The following is a 12,073-nucleotide window of genomic DNA, read 5'->3' as shown; positions in this document are numbered from 1 at the left end:
TAGAGACAGAACATGAGTGGGGGAAGGAACAGAGAGAGGAGACACAAAACCCAAAGCAGGCTCCAGACTCTGAGCTGTCAGCACAGAGCCTGACACGGGGCTCCAACTCATGAACTGTGAGACCATGACCTGATGACCTGAGCTGAAGTTGGATACCCAAATGACTGAACCACCCAGGTGCCCCTCCAGATTTTATTTTAGAGTGGCAGCTCCTTGCCAGTATAAGGTTACAAGAAAATGAGGCTTACAGATAATGGCTTATTGTTGGGTTTAAGATGACCTAAAGAAGGCAAGAGTTTTTTTGTAATAGTGGTGGCTGGTCTTTCTATGGAGGTTGTGGTTTTAAGAACTGAAGGGGAAAGCCAAAGAAATGTAAACTTAGCAGAACCTAATGATTATCTAAAATGACTAAGATGATTCCAGTGTTACAACTTTCAGACTTTGGGAGGATAACTGTACCAATGCTTGCTTGTAATGAACAAGGTGAGGAGGAATGGATTACAGAGATTATAAACTTTGATTTCGGTATGCTTATTGGCAAAATATTTGAGTGAATTATGGAAGATAACCATCAGGTTGTACAGTATCTAATATAGACAGTATGTACAATATCAGGAATTGCTAACATTCATTAGATATAAATACAGTTGATTTCCCTTCTGTTCATTTTGTTAAAAAAATTTTTAAATGTTTTATTTATTTCTGAGAGAGAGAAAGACAGACAGAAAGCGTGAATAGGGGAGGGTCAGAGAGGGAGATACAGAATCTGAAACAGGCTCCAGGCTCTGAGCTAGCTGTCACCACAGAGCCTGACGCAGGGCTTGAACCCACAAACCATGAGATCATGACCTGAGCTGAAGCTGGACGCTTAACCGACTGAGCCACCCAGGCACCCCACTTCTGTTCATTTTTGAAACCAGTATTGTAAAATGACCTTTCAGTGTCTAATATTAGAGGTTACACAATGGTTTTGTTTTCTCTATATTGTAAGTGCAAACTATATTACACTTGGGCAGTGATTTTTGACAGGCTTGAGGATGGTACCTAAATTCCATGGTATGCTATTGCTATCAACAATATTGTTTTGGGAGGAAAAAAGCAGTATTATTGTTTTGGAGGGAAAAAGTTTTTAATATTGAAAAACAGTTTATATGCCAACATAGATAAGTTTCAGTTGCTCAAGATGGTTTTATGTCTAACCATTAAAACTGAATGTTTCAGAAAATTTATTACATGTTGAAACTTAGTACAATATACATTTATTTACCCATCCTAAAATGTCTTTCAGGAATTGTTCCATCTTCTGTTGTCCTGACTTCTTTCCAGGTGATGTCAAGAGTTTTTTTAATATGGGCAGTAACACATAGCGTCAAAGAGGTAAGTATTTATGTAGACTAAAATAAAGTAATATCCGCACTAACAAGTGCTAGTCAACTTTTCTCTCTCACATGTGTGTTATGGCTAAAGATGGAACTCTAGGTCACGTCGATACAGCCCAAATAAAATTCATATTCTCTGTAGCAGTTGGCAAACTAGTACTAATGACAAACATAGTCCAGATATTCAGTGCTATTAAAGAGAAGACTGGCTAAATGATAAAGTCCTGCAATCTTACTTCCCATAGAGATTCAGATAATGTGGATGTGGTCTGCAAATCCGTTATATTTTGGGGTGTCTTGTTTGTATCCAGCACAATAAACTGGACATCTGCAACCTTATAGTGGAACTGTTGGGTGAGTAGAGGATATGAATTCAGTCCAGACTTGTTTCTACGCCACCCACCAGGATTAATGGGATTCCCAATGTGCCAAGTACAGTGGTTGTGGAAGGGGAGTGCTCTGCAGAGAGCGGGGGCCCTATGTACCCAGGCAGGCCCAGGGAGGCTGGGAGAAAGCCAGCATTACCATTGGTGTGACTCCACAACTAAGCTTTTATTTTCTAGTATTGGAGAAGGGGATTATTTTTCTCTATGTTTCTCACTTTTTAAAAGGCCATTATTTCTTGCTAACATCACATTCAGGTAGAGCACCTGTAGCCACTAGGAGATTCATTTTTCAGTTTTTCAGTCCCAGTAACCCAGCACTAACATTATTGGAATCTTTGGGGTTCATGAAATGTGCTGATCCATTAGCATTATTCTGATGTTTTCTTTGTCTTCTATTCTTCTAAAATCCCTGTCAAAACATTTTGGTTTTCAGGATTTATTTTGACAGTTTCATTTGTATTTCAGCTAATGAGGGGTGGGTTTTTTTTTTTAAGCTTTTTATTGGCACATGATATACATACAGAAAAATGCACATGGCTAATGAGTTTTTAACCAAAGCTGATTAAGCTATTATTTTTGTTACATTCTATGAAATTTGCAGATCCAAAGGCTTTTTTTTTTAACCTCTGTCACTTCTTGAAGATGTCTAAAGTTTATATGCAAGAAGAATGTAAAAGCAATCACATGCTTTTTAAAATTCCCAGTCAGTTAATATACAGTGTTCTGTTAGTTTCAGGTACAATATGACTCATCAATTCTCTGCATTACTCAGTGTTTATTGTGCTCTTAATCCCCTTCACCTCGTTCACCCATCCCCCTTTCATAACCATCTGTTTGTTCTCTATGGTTAAGAGTCTGATTTTGGGGGATACCTGGGTGGCACAGTCGGTTAAGTGGCAGACTTTGGCTCAGGTCATAATCTCATGTTCTAGCCCCACATCAGGCTCTCTGCTCTTAGACCAGAATCTGCTTGGGATCCTCTGTCTCCCTCTCTCTCTCAAAAGTAAACAAACATTGGGGTGCCTGGATGGCTCAGTCGGTTAAGCGTCCGAATTCGGCTCAGGTCATGATCTCACAGTTTGTGGGTTCGAGTCCGGTGTTGGGCTCTGTGCTCAAAGCTAGCTCAGAGCCTGGAGCCAGTTTCGGATTCTGTGTTTCCCTCTCCCTCTGACCCTCCCCTGCCCACACTGTCTCTTTCTCTCTCAGAAATAAATAAAACATTAAAAAATAAAGAAGTAAACAAACATTTAAAAAAGTTTTTTAAGAGTCTGAGTTTTGGTTTGTCCCTTTTTTTCTTTGTTTAATACTTTTTAGAGTGATNGTAGCATATTGCCTTTTTCCTCTCATTTACTTATAAAGTGAAGAAAAGTTACTTTATTTATAATACCACGTAACATTTTCATTCATTTCAAAGTTCTTTCTACAAATCATTTTTAACCTATATTCCTTCCTTACTTTTATGTATTTATAAATATTTGTTTTAAAGAACAACTTATTAACTTCCCAAGAGTCTCAAGTGACCTAAAATTTCTTTCTACTAGGAACTCATCTACATTCTTAAATAGGTAATTATGTGTAGGTAAATGTTAGGTACATGAAGACAGAGTATTGTCAACCATGGAGTGTGTGATCACTTTGCCCATCCAGTCATATGTTAATTGTTCAGGTGCCAGAGCCCTAGCTGGTAGATTATTTATGGCCTCTGCTTTTCCTCTCTTCTGCCTCAGTGATCACTCTTCTCCTTAATAGGCTTCCGGCAAAGGGGGCTACAGGTAAATCTAAAATGCTTATACTTCAGGTCAAGCAGTTGTTAGCTATATCATTGTTAGCAACATTTGCCAGAATTTCCTGAGGGATCATTAAGACTGCTTAGTTTAAAAAGCTATTAAATGTCTGTGTGGATTATAGGTGCACCGCCCTGGCCATTGTTCTCAGTAACCATGCTGCTTGACTGATGCATAGATTTGACAGTTTCGGATGATTTCATATTTCATGTCATATTTGAACTTCACAGCAAGTTATATATACTTCTTACAGTTGCATATTCAAAATTGTTTCTCTGCAGCCAAACTTACCCACTTTCCACTGTCACTGGCATATTAAGAACATGGTGTAATAAATTTTATTGTCTTTCTCCCACCTTTTGGGTCCTCTTCATTTCACATACACCATGTTAGTTAGTTGACTTGCTCTTTTCTCATATAATTAGAATTCAGTGTTTCTGCTGTTTGGGGATCATAGTTCCTTTCTCCTTGTTCCCCTTTTCTCTGAACAAGACTCCTTCATTATTTTGTTTATACAATAGATCCCCTCCTGACCCACCCCACATCATGGATAGCTAACTTAGAGAGCCTGTTGCTGTGGCATTTCAGAGGCCAGTCTGCTATCACCTGTTCCTCTGCCTCTGCTTGAGGCCAAACATGATTTTTCCTGACTTAGACTTTCATATTAGTGGTAACTTACTTTGTTCTGTACAACATTACATATGGCTTCCCTGCTAAACTTCCATTCTTCTGTTTCCTGAAACATCTTTAAAATATACTCGGGTGCCTAGGTGGCTCGGTCGGTTGGGCATCCAGCTTTGATTCAGGTCATGATCTCACAAGTTCGTGAGCTTGAGTCCCCCGTTGGGCTTGCTGCTGTCAGCACAGATCCTGCTTCAGATCCTCTGTCCCCCCTCTCTCTCTGCCCCTCCCCTGCTCACACTCACATGCTCTCTCAAGAATAAAAATTTTTTTTTAAATACATTCTTATTTTCCTTATATTCAACTCTATTTACCTTAATGGTGGGAACCACATAACTAACACATAAGGACATTGATGTCAGAAATAACCACTTCATAATATATATCTCAGGACACTTGAGTGGCTTAGTTGGTTAAGCATCTGACTTCGGCTCAGGTCATATTCTCGCAGTCTGAGGATTCAAGCCCCACATTGGGCTCTGTGCTGACAGCTTAGAGCCTGGAACCTGCTTCAGAATCTGTGTTTACCTCTCTCTCTGCCCTCCCTCCATTTGCGCTGTGTCTCTCCATCTCTCTCAAAGATAAATAAATATTTAAAAAAAATTTTTAAATAATAATGTATATCTCACTTTCTCATATTCATGTTCAAATTCTTTCCATACTGCTCTTTTTTTTTTTAATTTTTTTAATGTTTTCTTTTTTTTTTTTTTAATGTTTTATTTATTTCTAGGAGAGAGAGAGAGACAGCGTGAACAGGGGAGGGTCAGAGAGAGAGGGAGTCACAGACCGAAACAGGCTCCAGGCTCTGAGCTGGCAGTCAGCACAGAGCCCGACGCGGGGCTCGAACCCACGAACCGCGAGATCATGACCTAAGCGAAAGTCGGACTCTTAACCAACTAAGCCACGCAGGTGCCCCATGTTTTATTTATTTCTGAGAGAGAGAGAGAGACAGAATGAGAGGGAGATACAGAATCTGAAGCAGGCTCCAGGCTCTGAGCTAGTTAGTAGTCAGCACAGAGCCCGACGCAGGGCTTGAACCCACAAACCGTGAGATCATGACCTGAGCCGAAGTTGGACACTTAACCGACTGAGCCACCCAGCTGCCCCCATACTACTCTACTTTCATTCTCAGTTTCTGTTTACATTCAGTTCCCCCGTAAAGTGGACAAGAAGGGAGCCTGGGTGGCTCAGTCGGTTAGGCATCCAGCTTCAGCTCAGATCATGATCTCACAGTTCATGAGTTTGAGCCTCATGTCAGACTCTGTGCTGACAGTGCAGAGCCTGCTTGGAATTCTGTCTCCTTCTCTCTCTGCCCCTCCCTTCCTCCCTGTCTCTGTCTCTCTGTCTCTCAAAAAGAAATAGTTTTTAAAAATAATGTGGACAAGAATTCTTCATGTTCATAGCGTTTGGTTTGGATTTGGACTCTTGCTACCTTCACCTTGGCCTGCTCAGGTTTTCCGTGCTCATTCCCTTTGTTTTTCTGTAATTGTACATGGTGTACTAAAGTGATGGCTTACGTACCTTTGAAGACTAGATGTTACTTTTTTTTTTTACTTTTGATATATATATTTTTCAAATATAATTTATTGTCAGATTGGTTTCCATTCAACACCCAGTGCTCATCCCACCATAGATGCTACTTTTTAATATGTGGGGTGTATTTCCTCCTGAGGTCTTATAGGACACCCATCTCACTTGTCATTTTAGTTCTCTGCCCATGCCATGCTAGTCACATAAATGTTGCCACGTACAGGGTAGGACCAGAGGGTAACTAGATGGCTTTCTTTTACGATTATAGGGATCCACCCACCAGATGGTGTAATGTCTTGACTGGTAGGATATTAAAAAATTGTGGTCTCTTTATTCAGAAGCTTTTTCTAAACTAAGCATAGCAAATAACCTTCCCACTTTTTTCCCCTTTCAAAGAAAGTACTATATGAGCATAGTAAAGCTTCTGACAAAAATAACAAGCTCAGGGTGGGGGGTAGACTATGGGAATCAGCACTTCTAGCTGACCCCTTTCCTTTCCAGTTTTCACCCTTGTCTCCCCAACTTGAACTGGCTCCTTCCCCATCCCTCAGCCAGGCTGGCCTCTGCTGCCACCCCATCAGACCTCCGTGGGCTTTTGTCTCCTCACACCCTGAGTCTGTTCTTTGTCTCCTCATTGAACTGAAACAAGATGGGCATTTTTCGAAGTGAACTGCAATGGAAAATACCACCCTGTATCCCTCACTAGAACCCCCCTTCAAAAGCAGACAAGTTCATGGTGCACATATTGTCCAAAAGTAGCTCAGCTGAGCCCCAGATTCCTAGATATACAAACAGGCCACTGTTCCTTTTTCTGACCCACTCCTCTTTAAAGAAGCCACCCCAAATCCTCATCTGAGTTCTCAGTGTAAGATCGCTGTGTTCTTGAAGCAAAGTCCCTGATCACTAATATAGACAGTAAGTTGAGAAAGAAGTTGCTGGAGTCTCACTGTGGCTTTAGCCCAAGTGTAGTGAATACCCTCTACAGTCTGCTAGGGAAGGTTTGCATAAAATAAAACTATACCCTGGAGTGCTGAGCCTCTTTTCCTTCTTCTTTACCCTCTGCCACCATTGGAAAAAGGGATGTTTTCCTACATTCTTCTGGAATGTTCTGTGAGTTCTGATTTTACCAGTCAGCTGTTTCCCACCTCTTTTTGGCATGCTGCTGGGCTTTGTGACACTTAAACTGCCATTCTTGCCAGCTTCTCAGTGAGATGCTTACAAAAAGCTTATAATCAGTGTTTAAGAAACTTAGTAACCTCCAGTTTTTTATCATTATACTGATCTTTGATGCATTACAGTTTACAGAAGGCTTTATTAAGATATATTGTGATCATTCACTCTTGACAGTCATCCCATGAGATAGGTTGTAGCCTCCAATTAGAGTTTGGAAACTATAGACAGGCAAAGTGAGTGTCACACATCCAACATATGGCAGAGTTGGAAATGGACTTCTGATTCCAAAGTCTTCCCACCTTATCAGAGCTTCCTTCTCGCTGTTTAAATTGTGGTGTGAACACAGCCTTATTTTGTGTGCTGACTATGCTTTCTCTATCTCGTATGGAATGGAAAAGCCCCATCTCGGACCCAGAAACACGTGCCTCTTTAGCCACTCTGTCATACCATGTGCATAGGCTGAGGTGGGGTGCTCAGTCAGATCATCCTCACAGGAAGCAGAAACATGGGCTGTGGCCCCTGGGTGCTTGTCTGCAGCACTTTGCCTACTTGCTCCTCTGTTTCAATGCTGCAGTGGCTCTGTGATGAATCCCTCTAACTAGCCTTTCTCCTTGGAATTTCCAAGACTGGGCACCTGGGTGGCTCAGTCGGATAAGCGTCCAACTTTTGATTTCGGCTCAGGTCATGAAAGGCTAGTTTCATGATTTGTGAGTTTGAGCCCCGTGTCAGGCTCTGTGCTAACAGTGGGGAGCCTGGTTGGGATTCTCTCTCTTCTTGCCCCTCTCTCCTTGCCCCTCCCCCACTCATGCGTGCTCACTCCCTCTCTCTCTCTTTCTCTCAAAAATAAATAAACTTAGTTTCAAGACTGTGTTTCTGTTGGTGTTTATGGACTCTTTGGAACAGAATTACCCAGAAAGCTTATTAAAAATGCACACTCCATGGGGCACCTAGGTAGCTCACTCAGGTAAGCATCCAGCTCTCAAATCTCGGCTCAGGTCATGATCTTATGGTCATGAGATCGAGCCCTGCGTCAAGCTCCACATTGACAGCACAGAGCCTGCTTGGGATTCTCTCGCTTGCTCGCTCTCTCTGCCCCTCCCCTTGTGCACATGTGCATTATCTTTCTCTCAACTAAATAAACTTTTAAAAAAATAAAAATGCACATTCCAAGTCCCACCCCACATTTGATACAGAATTCCTGGGAGTGAAGCCAGAGGATCATCACTGTTATTAAGCTCCTCAGATAATTTTACAAATTCTAAGGTTGGAAAAGCATTCTAAGATACTTTTTGTTGTGCTGTAATTAATTAATTGATTTACCTTCTCTCTCTTTTTTTTTTCATTTTATTTTTAAGTAATCTCTACACCCAACGTGGGGCTTGAACTCACAACCCCAAGATGAAGAGTTGCAGGCTCCACCTCCTGAGCCATCCAAACATCCCAACCTTCTCTTTTCTTGATTTTCCTTTATATTTCTACTTAATTTACTTGAAGCCTAACCAGATCTTAAAGAGTGAAAGCTCTAGGGTTCCCTCAACGCTGCTAAGTAAAGGCACTGGGGAGTTTCTGGTGCCTTCTCCAAAATCCAGTGTCTGCTGAACTGTGGTTCATGTGCATGTAAGAAGAAGCTTCAGAGGCCCACCTTGAAGGCAAAGGAAGAGGAGAAAGCATAGCGTTGAAGAAGCAAAACTAACTGCTATTGGTTTGTTTTTAAGAGAGAAGATAAGGAATCCAGCTGCTTCCCTTTGGGGTGGGTTCTGGGAAGGGCTCTGGCCTGGGCCTGGGCCTGTCATGCTACCTGGCCAGAGCCACCAGGCAGGTCCTTTAGGAGGTCACTCACACCAGAAGACATACTGTGCAAACACACAAAACACTCTTCCTAGGATTTCTCAAGAAATGTCACCTTCTTTGGACAGTTTTATTATTTTCTATGTAATTGGAACTCAATATTCTAGAACTTAAGAGGCTTAGCACCCATAACTGGTGTGAGGCCTTGATATATGTTGACTTTGACACTTACCTTGTAGCTTATGACAAAGTATTTCAACATTGTAGGCCTTGTTTTTCTCATCTGTAGTACAAATATCGGCCCTGCTTATGTTATGGAGTTTTTGTGAAAGTGAAGTGAGAAGGGTGTGCAAAAACACAGCGGTGTTGAGAAACCAGGATCTCGAGCATGCAGCTTTTGCTGAACAGCCTCTGAAAGCCCTTGGAAAGCAGTTTCACCTCGGAAAGAGTGCTCCTTCTTTCCTCGATGAACCACTTTCTGTTTCTTCTCCTTCTCTCCTCCTTCACTCTTGCAGAAGCTGAAATACTAAGTAAAGTACCACCCTAACTCCCACACTCCTTATCCTATTTTTGGTCGCATTACAGGTTTTTCTTTTCTTCTGGGTCCCCTGCTGGGTTCGCAGTGTGCGCGTGCTCTCAGTCACCTCACAAGGTTGCTTCTCCTGTTAGTGTGTTTCCTGTGGCTGCACATGCTTCTCGTTGTCCCTAACGGCCATCTCTGCACACAGGTTTCCATGAGGCAGGAAAGGCACTTTCTTACCCTGTCAATCAGATGAGGACCTGAGGTGCCTTGTCTGGGGCACACCTGGCTCTCTGCTTAGACCAGAAGCCACGCCACTCTGTCTTCTAGCACAAGCGCCCTTTCCACAGTGACATTTTATCTTAGCAAAAGCCATTGGGATACATTCAGTATCTTTTGCCCCCTTGAATGCTGAATGTCTCAGATTCTCCACCCGATTCCATCTTCTTTTACTTCTATTTTAAATATTTCTGTAGGTGGATTTGCATCACCTTCGCTTTTAAAATTAGCACCTCTCTTAATGGTAGAAAACCTCATTATTATTTGATTGTTAATCAGACACTGTCAAACTTTAGACAACTCCTAGACAAACTATATTGCCACTTCCACGTCTGTTAATAATGGACACCTAAAGATAGTGTTACTTTTCTCATAGTCAGATGGTTCATTCTGCCGTTGCCTATACTTAGCATAGGTGATTTTGGCACAATCAGATTGCCTACTTTTCTCTCCATGTTTTTCTGCCCGTCTCCTTCCAACATCTTCTTGAGCTACTTATAAAGATTTTTATTTCAAAATACTGAAAAATATTTAGATTTTTGTAGGTTCACTTCTGCCATCCCCTGTTGCTTCTTTCTCCCATTGTCTTAGTGCCTTTGTAGCCCTTGAAAAACTCCCCTGGACTCATCTGTTCAAAGTACAGTATAGTTCTCCAATAATTAAGTCAGTTGTGTTCAAAGAAGAAACAATCAAACATCTTAAACCATGCAAACCAGCATCCCCAGTACTTCCTGCCAAACACAGCCCCCTTTCTCAATTAATTGTTGAATAGGTTCTAAGTGCAACAAAGTCAGGAAATTGGTTTCATTTGTCTTTAATGTTAATCTTTTTCCCCTCCAGGCTCTCTTCCCCATGGTGACCCTGCCTCACAGACACCCCTGCACTTGAAGCTTCTCAGAAAGCTTTTCTTCTGCTTTCTCACCCTCAGGGCTGACTCTGACACCCACCATTCCCACTTGTCAACTCCAGCCCGAGAGGGAACAGTTACATTAGACAAATGCCCCAGAAGGCTGCACAGTTATTTTCATCCGGGGGGATCTTACTCAGGGGAGAAGGGGTGGGGGCTAGACCTGCCTCAGCAGGCTGGGGTTTCATCTTTGGTTACGGCATCAGTTTGAATCAAAGAATAACACGGGGAAGCAAAGTTCTGTCACAGAAGTGTGCTGCAGAGTTGTACTGTTAGTGGACAGTTACCAGGTTCTCATCCATGATTTGAAAATGAAATGCCGTAAGGTGCTTCTTTAGACTGTTTATTCCAAGCCAAAAAAGATAACTTTTGGATACCAACATTTTTCTTTTGACTACTTCCTCTTTCCCAGCACTGTCCAGTAGAACTTTCTGCAGTAGTGGAAATGGTCTATATCTGCACTGTTCAGTACAGTAGCTACTAGCTATATCTGAGCACATTGAACCCTTGAAATAAGGTTAGTGTGACTGAGAAACTGAATTTTAATTTAATTTAATTTAATTTTAAATAGCTACCTGTGATTGGAGGTTACCATATTAGTGTAGCTGTAGATGTCCAGTGTAATATTATTACCATTCTCTTGATTTCAGTCAGTTTCATATATTTGATCTCATACGTACATGACTGTGTGATTTTTGTTTTTTTTAAATTTATTTCTTTTAAGTAGGCTCCACACCTAATGTGGGTCTTGAACTCATGACTCTGAGATTGAGAGTCCCGTGCTCTTTCAACCAAGCTAGACCGAGCCAGCTAGGCAGTCCTAACTGTGATTTAAAAAAAAAAAAAATTATATGATTATAAATTATATGAAAGAAATTTATATGATATACTTGGTATGCTATGTTCTTTAGATCCAGGGATTTTTTTTAACACTTGGGATCAAATTGTTAACAAAAATCCTACTTGCAGATGTGGGAAGCAGCATGGCTGGTATTTCTGTTGCAGAGATAGCAGTAGATTAGCTGGTGAGGCAGAGGCCATGCCAGCCCAACCTTCCAGGAGCCTGCAGCTTGGCCCCTGCAGTGGTTTCACCCTTGATAACATACCCTAGGTTTGCCCTTTTGAAGCCATTTCACAAGCCCTTTCTATTTTATTTGAGGTAAAAGATGCCATAGAAGTACAGTCAACATTATCCCAATGAGCTCAAAAATTCTCATTTCACTCTATAAAAGTGAGATGACTGACATGCATCGTGAGCATTGCTAAAATATGTCAGCAAAGTCAAGGAAAGTTAAAAATTGTTACCTATAAATTGCTTTTAAACAGGTGTGTTCCACAGTACAATGAGTGGCACTTTTAAAGCATTGATTAATATTCATTTGAAAATTTTTAATATGTGGGAGTAGGAACCATCTCTTAAATTACCTTCTCCTTTGCCAAATTGGTCTTTTATATACTGTAGCTCTTGCAGTATAACTTTATTTTTAAGCGTGAACATGGAGTATGAGATAGTTTAATTAAAAATCTATAAGTTGACAAGAATTATTCAGTACATTCAGCCTTCTGACAGCTGGCCTTCACAGAGAATGCAGCAGGTAACTGGTCTCCTTGGGAATCTTGACAGCAGTGGGGCAGCCTGAAGAAAT

General features: G+C 41.3%; 1 protein-coding gene across 1 annotated transcript in view; it reads left to right on the top strand.

Moving 5' to 3' along the window:
- Positions 1-12,073, top strand: part of HACD2 (3-hydroxyacyl-CoA dehydratase 2) — a 103,414-nt gene that overhangs the window by 67,694 nt on the left and 23,647 nt on the right. The window contains exon 4 of the mRNA XM_077767619.1: positions 1,289-1,377. Coding sequence (XP_077623745.1) covers positions 1,289-1,377 — 89 coding nt within the window. The remainder of the gene's footprint in view (positions 1-1,288; positions 1,378-12,073) is intronic.

Source organism: Crocuta crocuta, unplaced genomic scaffold (genome assembly GCF_008692635.1).
Source record: "Crocuta crocuta isolate KB4526 unplaced genomic scaffold, BGI_CrCroc_1.0 scaffold45, whole genome shotgun sequence".
Classification (NCBI taxonomy): Eukaryota; Metazoa; Chordata; class Mammalia; order Carnivora; family Hyaenidae; genus Crocuta; species Crocuta crocuta.
This window is presented reverse-complemented; position numbering and strand designations above follow the sequence as displayed.